The sequence below is a fragment of the Asparagus officinalis genome, chromosome 2 (assembly GCF_001876935.1).
Source record: "Asparagus officinalis chromosome 2, Aspof.V1, whole genome shotgun sequence".
In the NCBI taxonomy this organism is placed as follows: Eukaryota; Viridiplantae; Streptophyta; class Magnoliopsida; order Asparagales; family Asparagaceae; genus Asparagus; species Asparagus officinalis.
This window is the reverse complement of record NC_033795.1, coordinates 17,857,695-17,871,169: the sequence shown is the minus strand read 5'-3', so window position 1 is coordinate 17,871,169 and position 13,475 is coordinate 17,857,695. Positions and strand designations below refer to the sequence as shown.

The 13,475-nt window shown below is 35.7% G+C and overlaps 1 protein-coding gene across 1 annotated transcript; it reads right to left on the bottom strand.

Annotated features, from left to right (window-relative positions):
* LOC109830895 (protein FAR1-RELATED SEQUENCE 5-like) lies at window positions 12,213-12,752 on the bottom strand. Its single transcript, XM_020398252.1, has 2 exons — window positions 12,666-12,752; window positions 12,213-12,560 (listed from the first exon to the last, which is right to left on the bottom strand). The coding sequence occupies exons 1-2, from the start codon at window positions 12,750-12,752 to the stop codon at window positions 12,213-12,215; spliced, it is 435 nt and encodes a 144-aa protein (XP_020253841.1).

Genomic DNA, 13,475 nt, shown 5'->3' with positions numbered 1-13,475 from the left:
CTCCTCAACTCATGGTGATATGTGGTCCTCCATTTGAATGAATGGAGGAATTGTGCACTAACTACCAAGCACAAAATTGTGCTTGTAACCAAGCATACCCATCATTCTCGTCTCTTCTCTCCTCTCCCTCTTTTTTCCTGTCTCCAGTCGGATCGTCTTCTCTGTCGGGTGCCGTCTCTCTCGTCTCTCATCGTCTCTCTCTCGATCATCTCCATCTCACTCATCTCCCTTCCCGTCCTCCTCTCGCTCTCAGTCTCTCTCCCTCTGGTGCTCTCTCATCCTCTCTTTACTCATTCCGTCGCTCGTCTCCCTCTCGCTCTCCTCTCTCTCTGCTCTCTCTCTTCTTTCTCTTCTCTCGCTTCCTCTCTCTGCTCTCTCTCTCTATATATATTATATTATATGAATTATAATATATATTATATATATAGTAATATTATTATATATGAATATATATATATATATAATATAATGGTGTGTGTGTGTGTGTGGGTGTTGTGTCGTGTCGTGTGTGTGTGTGTGGTGTGTGTGTGTTTTTGTGGGATATATATGGAGGACCTAGGAGTCTGCCTTAGGGTGCATCTAAGCGATGACAATACTCAAACCGTGCCTTACAACAGCATTTTCAAATAATCTCAGCCTTCATCAAATATCACCCCCCCCCGCCAATCCTCACCCCTTCTTCTCATTTCAAACCAAATCTTGAGCCCCTCCCTCAATCTCCTCCCAACCCAACCATCCCGGCACGCTTGCCTTCGAGTTTGGCTTCGCGTCGGCTCCTCGCCTCGGCCCTCTTCGCCCGCCCCTCCACCTCGAGTTCCCTCATGCCCGCCATGATCTCTTAGCTCAGCCTTCCCCTGGCCGCCCTCCATGTCCGCCTCCGCCGCTTGCCCTCATTCGCCCAGCCGCTCTCCTCGGGTTCCCCTCTTCAACTGCATATTCCTTCGAACGTCGGCTTCGCCTGCCCTCGCGCTGCTCCCTCGAGTTCCCAACTTCGGCCCGCCTTCGACGCCGCTCCCTCGAAACACTCGTGACGCTCGCCCGCCCTCCGCCAGCGAAACCAACAAATCGTAGGAAACTCTCATCGCCCACGTGACAAGCTCGAGCTACCCTCGACCACGTCGCCTCACACTCTCCTCAACTCCTCGACGCTCGCCCACAAGCTCCACCACCCTCAATTCCCTCTTTGATGCCTCTACACCTCAGATCTACTCGACACGTTGACACCTCCACCGCCATCTCCTCCTTCAAGATCGGCGACCTTCAGCTTAACCAAGTTATCCATATAATTTTTGGAGTCTCAGATATTCATATAATTTTGCTATGTAAGTTCAGTTAGGGAATTTTTATCTTGTAATTCTTGTTGATTTTGGGATATGAATTATGAATATGACCTTTTCAAGAAATGTATAATAGTGGGGATTATATTTGAGTTTAGATTTTGGGAAAGGTTTATTGTTAAATTGGATATGAACTTTAAATTTGGTTTGAACTATCATAATTTTATTTCATTTGAGAGTCGAACTTATGTCTTGAATTTGGTACAATTTGAGCTATTATTCATTGGGGTTGATTTTAGTTTTTGAGCTTGGATAATGAAATTGTTTAGTGAAATTGAAATATCAAATTGATGATGATTTTTTAAAGATTTTAAACTTCTTATATGTGATAATTTGATAGCTTATATGGACACTCCAACAATTCTCTTACGTGATACAACAATGAATGAAGATGAAAACAAACATATAGCCCTTGACCTTGAAGACGAGGACTATTATCTACTATCTACGACAAGTTTTTCTCTCAGGTGATAATATCTTATTGTTTATAGTGTACTACTAACTAATGACATATACCAAAATAGTTGCCTGTAAGCATGAATTGAGTCTTTTTTTCATAAGTTTTGTTTCTCTATTTTTATAGTCATCCAAGCATGAGGAGAATGTTGATGAGCTTATGTGTGTTGAAAATGGCGAAGGTAATCCTGTTGTTGATCCATATATTGGAATGGAGTTCTCTACTCATGAGGAAGGTTATAATTTCTATAATGCATATGCCAGACTTAAGTAATTTGGTATTCGCAAGGGTCATACATCTTGGTTGGAAAAGAAAGATGCAATCATATCTAGAACCTTTGTATGTGACAAAGAATGCTTTAAATTTTTAAAAGATAAAAGAGAAGAATGTAAGAATGCAATTCGAAAGTCCGATACAAGATGTGGATACAACACAAAGGATGGTTATTGGACTTGTTAGAAGCACTAGAAAATGGGTGATTCAAAATTTTAACATTAATCATAATGGTCATCCATTAACCAGCCCAAATCGGGTAAAGAAGCAATACTGACATCGGACGCTTCATCGATCTCAATCGACAAAAAGGTTGATAGATACTTTTGACGACCAAGGTTTACGGCCTTCTACTATTTGTAAGGTTGTAGACGTTGCTCGTGGAAATGAACAAGGCTCTCTCACTCAACAAGAATGTCAATATCATCTTAGAATTAAACGAAGAAACAATGTCGGCCGTGAGTGTGTGACCATAGTTAGTCAATTTTAAGAGAAAAATGTATCTGATCCACAATTTTACTTTGCACTAGATTTAGAAAATGATAGGATGATGAGAAGTGTTTTTGGATGGATGGTAAAGCGAGGACTTCTTACTTGTAATTTGGAGATGTTTTTTGTTTTGATAATACACATAGAACAAACAATTTAAAACTGTCGTTTGCACTATTTACGAGCGTTAACCATCATCGACAATCTACTCTATTTGGGTGTGCACTATTGGCCGACGAAACATAGAAGATCTTTATATGGTTATTTAGCTAATGGCTAGAATGTATGTCAGGTATAGCACCATTAACAATCATCACTGATCAAGATAAATCTATGTGTGGTGTAATTCACAAAGTTTTCCTCAAATTCGCCATCGCTTTTGTTCTTAGCACCTTCATAGGAATGCCTTACAAAATCTTTAATCAATGAATAATGAGTATGTTGAGAAAGTTTTTATAAAGTATAACAAATAGTATTGGAGTAAAACAGAAGAAAATTTGAAAAGCGTTGGAAAGAAATGAGGGATAAATATGGTGTAGATAACAAGAGTTGGTTAGTAAATTTATACAATCATCAAGATCATTAGGCTCATGTGTATCTTAAAGATACTTTTAGTATAGGAATGACTTCTACTCAGTAGAGTGAGAAAATTAATGCCATTTTTGATCATTTTATGAATGCTAATACCGAGTTAAATAATTTTGTTAAGTAATATGATAATGCTGTCGAAGCTCAACAAGCCGCTAAACTTGAGCAAGATTTTAAGTCTACAAACTCAATTCCTACATTGATAATTAAACATCCAATTGAAAAACAAGCTAGGGAGAAGTATACATAGGATATGTTTGTTATCTTTCAGAAAGAACTCAAGGATAGTTACTCCATACTTCATGAAAGGTTGTCGAAGGATGGCGCAAGTGCTACTTATGCCGTTTGGAATATAGATAGGGAGGCTGAAAGCAAGAAGATAGTAAAGCATCATGTTGTCTTTGATGCATTCAAAGAAAAAAAGAATTAAGTGCTCTTGTACGAGATTTGAGATGGAAGGTATATTATGCAAACATAGCATGCACATTTTAGTAAAAAAGCAAGTATTAGAGCATCTCCAAGAGCCTCCCAAGGAGGCTCCTAAGGGTGATGTGGCAAGGAAAAAGCTCCTAAGTGCTCCAATAAACTCTCAAGCACCCTCCTAAGGGGTGGGGCCCAATAAAAATTATTTTTTTATTAGATTTATTATTTTAAAATATACTTATAGAATGTTATTTTTAGGAGAATGAATTATTTAAATAATATTTGAGCTCTTAGTTGGGAGTTTGTTGGAATATTTCTCCTACTAGGGAGCTCCTAAGTGGGCCCCATGCTTGAGAGCACTCCAACAAGAGCTCCCTACTAGGAGATTGTTAGAGATGCTCTTAGAAATTCCATCAAGAAATATTATACAATAATGAACAATTAATGCAAGACATGTTAGTTTCGGAGTTGTTAGAAATTGCATTACAAATAGTGAAGACCAACTTTCTATCATTAAATATTGGGCCCTTAGGAGTAGATGTAATAAGGCACTAGAAGATACATTGACTTCAAGTACACTTCATGATAATTGGGCCCTTAGGAGTAGATGTAATAAGGCACTAGAAGATACATTGACTTCAAGTACACTTCATGATAAGTTTAGTGGTCTTTTAGACTCATTTTTTAAAGAAGTTGAGAATTACAAGAAAGAGAAGGAACTTAACAATAATAAAAATGAGAGTAATGCTAACAATAAGATGCCTACTTCATCCATACTCATCTCTATAGAGTAAGCAACTCAAATCACTATTCATGATCCAGATAAGCTCGTTGCCACGAAGGGACGACCAGCATAGGCTACTAGAATTAAGTCCGTATGGAGAGAGCACAAGAAAAGAGTATAAAAAAGCAAAGATTTTGTGGATTTTGTAAATGAAAAGGACATTATATAACGAGTTATCATTTAGCTAAGGTATTATCTTTAATCTTAATTTGATGATTTTTTTTCATTTTGATGCATTTGTCATGATAAAGTTGTAATTTTTTTGTAGATAAAAAATGTTGCAGGTGGAGGTCGAGAAAGTCAATGGAGGGCCATAACAAAGTAGTTTGCAAGCGTATTTTCCTTGAGTTACAAAATTAATCATGTGTTTTGGTATAATATGATAATTTAAACTAAAGTTCTGTATGTATGGATGCAATTATGTGTTCTTTGAACCATGTGGTTATATGTACCTTAAGTTTGCGAGTTGATAATGTAGTTGTATGGATTAATTATGTGTTTCAGCATAATGTGATAATTTGAACTAAAGTTATGTATGTATGGATGCAATCATGTGTTCTTTGAACCGTGTGGTTATATGTACCTTAAGAGTTACAAAAAATCAATAAGGAGCCACAATTTTTTTCCAGAACTTTGAGTTATAAAATAGAGATAACTGGGTAAAAACTGGACTAAATAGTTATAAAAATGAATAAGGAGTTACAAAATTTTTTCCAGAACTAAGAGCTATAAAACTTCAATAACTAGGTATAAAACTGGACTAAAGAATTACAAAAAATAAATAAGGAGTTACAAATTTTTTTCCAAAACTAAGAGCTATACTTCAATAACTGGGTACAAAACTGAATAAAAGAGTTACAAAAAATGAATAAGGAGTTACTTTTGTAACTGGATATAGAATATAAAATTCTTCCTTTCCAGTATCGGGTTCATCTTTACCCAAGAGAAGACACCATCCTTCAACTCAAAAATCCGTGTTTCACACGCACGGGGAATTTTATCTCGAAGCCTAAGTAGAGATAAGTCAATGTCTAACATGCGTTATCGGTTTAGTCTTTCACCGAGTGAAAAAGACACCAGAATCCAAATCTGGAGACTTTTATCCTGAATCCTAAGAAGGGATAAGTCAGTGCCTAACACGCGTTGCCGGGTAGTCTATTCCCGTAAGAAAGATGAAGTCTACGTATTTAATATCGTAGCACTAAAAGAGTTAACTCTTTTAGCACAACGTTACATGCAGAACGGACTTAAACAATCTGCATACTACCCGACTTAAACGGTAGTCAATAAAGGCTCATCAAACCCGTTAATGGCTGAGGGTTAGCCAAAAATCCTATAAGTGTGAGAGTCATTGACGCACCAGCTTTATTAGTTGGTCTCGTGACTTGAGCATCCAATAACTTCAGAATAAGACCCATACCTGCAGATGAATCAGCTTTAACAGTTGGTCCTGCAGCTCCAACATTTGGGACCATCACGCTCCAATGCTTTAAGAGCATAAACGGTGTAGACACTGGTCAATGCGTAGCCCTAGGTCAACGCTAGTCAACGCATTGCGATGAAAGTCAAAGTATAGAGCAAAGTTTTGTGTAGCTCTCTTGTATGCACGTGATTCACCTTTTTTGTAAATATTATTTTAATTTTCACAATGATGTTTGTTTTGTATGCGTTATGTGGATGATATTATGTGGATGATACTTTATGGATAAGTGGAAGTGACAAAATGTTAATTGAAAATGTTGTTTATTTGATACCCTCATTTGATATTATGTGGTTGATATTATGTGGATGATACTTTATGGATAAGTGGAAGTGACAAAATTTGTATCCAGTCAGTTATTAAAAGTTTGTACTTACTTATGAACGTTTTGTACCTACTTAGGCACGTTTTGTACCTACTTAGGCAAGTTTTTAACCTCGTAGTAGTTCTTGAAAAAAATTTATTGTACGCACTTAATCAATTTTTGTACCTACTTATGCACATTTTCTACCAAATTTTGCACGTTTTGTACCTACTTAGGCACATTTTGTACCGCTTAGTTTTTTAAAAAAGGTTATTGTACCCACTTAATCAGGTTGTGTACCTACTTAGGCACTTTTTATACCTACTTAGGCACATTTTGTACGTCATTATTGTGAAAAAAATTGTACTTATTAATGTTTTGTACCCACTTATGCATGTTTTGTACGTCATTGATCTTAAAAAATATTTGTACTCAGTTATTAAAGTTTTGTACCTACTTATGGACGTTTTGTACCTACCTAAGCACGTTTTGTACCTCGTAGTTCTTAAAAAAATTATTGCACCCACTTAATCAATTTTTGTACCTACTTATGCACATTTTGTACCTACTTATGCACATTTTGTACCTCATTGATCTGGAAAAAAATTTATACTTATTAATATTTTGTACCCACTTATGCACGTTTTGTACGTCATGGATCTTAAAAAAATATTTGTACCTACTTATGGACGTTTTGTACCTACTTATGGACATTTTGTACCTACTTAAGCACATTTTATACCTCGTAGTTCTTGAAAAAAAAATTGTATCCACTTAAACAAGTTTTGTACCCACTTATGCACATTTTATATCTACATAGGCACATTTTGTACCTCATTGATCTGGAAAAATTTGTATTTATTAATGTTTTGTACCCACTTATGCACGTTTTGTATGTCATTGATCTTAAAAAATATTTATAACTAGTTATTAAAGTCTGAAAAAAAATTTGTACTTATTAATGTTTTGTACTCACTTATGCATGTTTTGTACATTATTGATCTTAAAAAATATTTGTACCCAGTTATTAAAGTTTTGTACCTACTTATGGACGTTTTGTACCTACTTAAGCACGTTTTGTACCTCGTAGTTCTTGAAAAAAATTTGTACCCACTTAAACAAGTTTTGTACCCACTTATGAACATTTTGTACCTACTTAGGCACATTTTGTACCTCGTAGTTCTTGAAAAAATTTGTACTTATTAATGTTTTGTACCCACTTATGTATGTTTTGTATGTCATTGATCTTAAAAATATTTATACCCAGTTATTAAAGTTTTGTACCTACTTATGGACATTTTGTACCTACTTAAGCATGTTTTGTATCCCGTAGTTCTTAAAAAAAATTTGTACCCATTTAAACAAGTTTTGTACCCACTTATGCACATTTTGTACCTACTTAGGCACATTTTGTACCTCATTGATCTTGGAAAAAATTTGTACTTATTAATGTTTTATACCCACTTAGACACATTTTGTACCTCATTGATCTTGAAAAAAAATTGTACCCACATATTAAAGTTTTGTACCTACTTATGTATATTTTTTACCTACTTAGGCACATTTTGTACCTTATTGATCTGGGAAAAAATTTATACCCACATATTAAAATTTTGTACCTACTTATGCACATTTTGTACATACTTAGATATATTTTGTACCTCATTGCTCTGTAAAAAAATTTATACTTATTAATGTTTTGTACCCACTTAGGCACATTTTGTACCTCATAGACCTGGAAATTTTTTTTGTACTTCATAGACTTGGAAAAAAATTTAATTCAAATTATCATCCATACATGATTAATACGTACAACCACATTATCATCAATACAACCAAATCATCCATACGTACATAAACTTTAATTCAAATTATCATCCATACATGATTAATTCATACGACCACATTATCATCTATACATGATTAATCCATACAACCAAATCATCCATACGTACATAAACTTTAATTCAAATTATCAACATTCTTCAAAAACACATGCTTTGTTTTAGCCTACCGTTAATATTTTTTTGACCCTCCATTAACTTTCTCGACCACCATGTAGACGTCTAAAAATACCTATAGGTTCTCACACACGGCTCGAGACAGAGAGCAGAATTAGAGAATAGAGGCTTGAACTTTTGACTATTTTGAGCAAGAGAGAGTCTTCATCTTTTAAAAAACATTTTAAGAAGCTTTTGGTGATTCCTAGAGATCGAAGCTCAGATTTGATCTTTGAAAGAGTGAACATCTTACATCGATAAGATGTTCACTTAAGGTTCTTACTTCGATAAACGAAGAAGAACATCCAAAAACCTTCATGGTTCAATAAGAATCTTGTGAATCGGTGGTCAACGGGTTAACGCACCCCCGACACAGGCAAAGATCCCACAAAAACAGGAGTTGATAAACGATTCTTGTGTTATTTTCTAGAGAGTTGTAATTTTCTTATTTTGTTGTGTAATTCATTGTAAGCGATTGAAGTTTTAATGGATTCCATTTCAAAATCAACTTTCGACGAAAACACACCACCTGCAACATTTTTCATCTACAAAAAAAATTATAACTTTATCATGACAAATGCATCGATAGGAAAAAATATTAAAGCAAGATTAAATATAATACCTTAGCTAAAGGACAACTCGTTATATAATGTCATTTTCCCTTACAAAATCCACAAAATCTTTGTTTTTATACTCTTTTCTTCTGCTATCTCCATTCCGGACTTAATTCTAGTAGCTTGTACTAGTCGTCCCTTCGTGGCAATAGGCTTATCTGGATCACAAATAGTGATTTGAGTTGCTTCCTTTACAGAGATGGGTATGGATGAAGTAGGTATCTTATTGCTGGCATTACTCTTATTTTCATTGTCGTTATGTTCCTTTTCTTTCTTGTAAGTACCAACTTCTTCAAAAAATAAGTCTGTAGGCTGTCTAAAAATCACAACAGATAGTTAATCCTCATCAAACACCGATGATAGAAGTTACAATTTGACGACTTCCAGAATGTTATAATTTAAAGACTTTCACGTAGAAGGTTACAATCTGACGACCTTCACAACAACCAATGAAAGCTCTAAATCAACAACCTTCACAATCAACATCGGGAGTTATAATCTAATGACTCTCATATTTTCATAGAGCCAAGACGAAGGTTATAAGGTGACGATCTTTGTAATGCTCTAGCAAAAGAGACTACAAATTGATGGTCTCTTCATATCAAAATGCGGATATCTCTCAAACCGAAATGAATTTGGCAAAATGGAGGAAGCAAACCGAACCCTATGGGGTGGGTTTGGTTATTTTCGTCTCGTCGAGATAGCTAATTTTCATATATAATTCATCACATTCCGACTTACGGTTTGAAAGTTATGACCTGTTCTTCGCAGCAAGTTATGTTCTGAAGTCCGTCTATGAGACAACACTTCGCCTGAACATTGGACTTAGACTGAAGCTCGCCAAACCCACCTGAGGCTCACCTCTGCATCCAAGATTCAAAACGCAGAGGTCACACCCGCTTTCTAAACTCAAAACGCAGAGGTCGTGACCGCATTTGAGATTCAAAACGCAGAGATCGTGGCTGCATTCCAAACTCAAAACGTAGAGATCGTGGCTACATTCCAGAGTCAAAATGCAGAGTTCGTGGACTCAAAATACAGAGTTCATGCAGAGCCCAACCTTGCGTCCTAAGTCTAAAACGCAGAGTTCATGCAGAGCCTAACTTTGCGTTTCAGAGTTCATAACGCTGCACGACCTGTGCGTTTTCAGCCTAAAACAGGCCCAACTCTGTGTTTGATGTCTAAAACGTAAAGTTCGGGCCTAGAACGCCATTTTCGGTATTTGACTCGTTCAAACACGAACTGAACAGTTCCAAGAACTATTTTTTCTCCACGATTTGAGGGATTTTCACCCCACTTAGGAGCGGATTAAGGGGGCAATTACCACCCTTAATCCCCTATAAATACCAGAAACTCAATTGAGTTAAGGGATCGGCTTTTTACATCAAAAATAGATCGCAAAAGGAGAGATCGGCAACCTCTTGAGCAGATCATCTTTGGATCTTGGAGATTTCTTCGATCTGGAGATCAGAAAAGGGGGTTTTCGCTCAATCTCTGGAGCTTTCATCCTTGGCTTATTAACCTTTCGATTCAAATCAACTCTGTTACAGAGTTTAAACTCGCTCTGAGTTCTAAAACTTGTTAAGAGTTATTTTTAAACTTGCCATGCAAGTCATCCTCAATATCAATCAAGAGGAATCAACCACGTTCCAGTGAAACAAGACGTTCGGATCGTCAACGGAAAGCAAACTCGATGCGAACATTCGAGAGAGGCATTCCATCACCACCGTGAAGAACCCAGAATTAAATAAATGGGAGAATTCAGATCAATTCTCCTCTCTTTTATAATTGAAAATCCAAATTATAATTGAGATTGAGAGAATACAAATCAAATATATTTCTTTTAATTTTTCTTGTTACTACAAATTTTCCACCAAACAGAGTCTAAAAAAGCACTAAACTTATCATGAAGTGTACTTGAAGTTAATGTATCTTGTATCTTCTAGTACCTTGTTACATCTACTCCTAAGGGCCCAATGTTTAATGATAGAGAGTTGGTTTTTACTATTTGAAATGCAATTTCTAACAACTCTGCAACCAATATGTCTTGCTTTAATTGTCCATCGTTGGATAATATATCTTGATGGAATTTCTAATACTTGCTTCTTTACTAAAATGTGCAAGCTATGTTTGCATAATATACCTTCCACCTCAAATTTCACACAAGAGCATTAATTCTTTTATCTTTGGATGCGTTAAAAACAACATGATGCTTTACCCTATTCTTGCTTTTCAGGCTCGCTATCTATATTCCAAACGGTATAAGTAGCACTTGCGCCGTCCTTCGACAACCTTTCATGAAGCATAGAGTAACTATCCTTGAGTTTTTTCTAAAAGATAGTAAGCATATTCTTTGTATAATTCTCCCTAGCTTGTTTTTCAATGGGATGTTTAATTATAAATGTAGGAATAAAGTTTGTGGACTTAAAATCTTGCTCAAGTTCAGCGGCTCGACGAGCTCCAACACCATTATCATATTGTTTAACAAAATCATGTAACTCAGTATTTGCATTCACAAAACTATCAAAAAAGCATTAATTCCCTCACTCCGCTGAGTAGATGTTATTCCTGTAGTAAAAGTGTCTTTAAGATACACTGGAGCCCAATAATCTTGATGATTGTATAAATTTACTAACCAATTCCTTTTTGTCCCTCATTTATTCCCAACGCTTTACAACTTTTTTTTCTGATTTACTCCAATACCATTTGTTATACTTTATACCCACATCCTCACCATAATCATTATGCATTGATTGAAGATTTTTTAAGGCATTCCTATGAAGGTGCCAAGAACAAAAGCGATGACGAGTTTGAGGAAAAACTTTGTGAATTACACCACACATAGCTTTATCTTGATCAGTGATGATGGTTAATGGTGATATACCCGACATACATTTTAACCATTGGCTAAATAACCATATAAATGTCTCCTCCGTTTCATCGGGCAATAATGCACACCCAAATAGAGTAGATTGTCGATGATGGTTAACGCCCGTAAATGGTGCAAACAGCAATTTTAAATTGTTCGTTCTATATGTAACATCAAAACAAACAACATCTCCAAATTGCAAGTAAGAAGTCATCGACCTACCATCCATCCAAAAACACTTTTCATCATCCCATCATTTTCTAAATCAAGTGCAAAGTAAAATTGAGGATCAAATACAATTTTCTCTTGAAATTAACGAACTATGCTCACGCACTCATGGCTGACATTATTTTTTCGTTTAATTCTAAGTTGTGCTTGGTATTCTTGTTGAGTGAGAGAGCCTTGCTCATTTCCATGAGCAACATCTACAACCTTACAAATGGTAGAAAGCCGTAAACCTTGATTGTCATGAGTATCTATCAACCTTTTTGTCGATTGAGCTCGATGAAGTATCCGATGTGAGTAGTGCTTTTTTACCCGATTTGGGGTAGTTAATGGATGACCATTATAATTAATGTTTAAAATTCGGACCACCTATTTTTTAGTATTTCTATCGAGTCCAATAACCATCCTTGTGTTGCATCCACACCTTGTATCAAACTTTCGAATTACATTCCGACCTTCTTCTCTTTTATCTTTTAAAAACTTAAACCCTTCCTTGTCACATACAAATATTCTAGATATGATTGCATCTTTCTTTCTCGACCAAGTTGTGTGACCCTTGCGAACACCAAATCTCTTAAGTCTGGCATATGCATTGTAGAAATTATAAGCTTCCTCACGAGTAGAGAACTCCATTCCGATATATGGATCAACAACAAAATTACCTTCACCATTTTCAACGCCAATAAGCTCATCAACATTCTCCTCATGCTCGGATGCCTATAAAAATAGAGAAACAAAACTTATAAACCTCATTATAAAAGACAACTATTTTGGTATATGTCATTAGATAGTAGTACACTATAAACAATAAGATATTATCACCTGAGAGAAAAAACTTATCGTAGATAGTAAATCATGGTCCTCGATTTCAAGGTCAAGGGCTATACATTTGTTTTCATCTTCAACCATTATTGTATCACGTGAGAGAATTGTTGGAGTGTCCATACAAGCTATCAAATTATCATATATAAGAAGTTCAAAATCTATAGAAAATCGTCCTCAAGTTTATCTTTCAATTTCACTAAACAATTTCATTACGATAATTTAAACAAATTTTAAAGCTCATATCCAATTTAACAATAAACCTATCCCAAAATCTAAACTAAAAAAATGAAAATGTTCATAATTCATATCCCAAAATCAACAAGAATTACAAGTTAAAAACTTCAACAAACAAGTTAATTCATAACCTGAACTTGGCTGAAGACACACATAGATTAATATAAACCAACTTCAACTCACAAGTACACATGCATGAGATTAATACAATTCCGATGTTATATCTAACCCATTTTCTTTGGTGCAGATCTCACTAAATACAATGGAGAGTAGGGTAAGGCCAAGATGCTGGTGGAGCACTAAAGTTAAATGTTCTTGCAGTGCTTTGTGGTTTGCTTTGAACAATATATAGAAACCTTGGAATATCAAAATAATTAACAATGTAAACTTCAACTCACAAATAATTAACAATGTAAACTTTGTTGTATGCTTCAACAGCGACACTGAGCGAGTACGGATAGCTTCGCCTGAGCGGTGTGTTGTGGTGCTGAAGAGGAGGGGGTGTTTCGAGGGCTGAGTGGATGTCGAGGGCGCTGAGCACGTTAAGGCGCTGAAGAGGAGGGGGGGTATTAT

What these genes read in the sequence shown, in the direction of transcription:
- LOC109830895 (XM_020398252.1), bottom strand. Translation starts at nt 12,752, where the DNA reads ATGGTTGAAGATGAAAACAAATGTATAGCCCTTGACCTTGAAATCGAG. An exon ending in CGATAAGTTTTTTCTCTCAG is followed by an intron (nt 12,561 to 12,665) that starts GTGATAATATCT and finishes CTATTTTTATAG; the next exon opens with GCATCCGAGCATGAGGAGAA.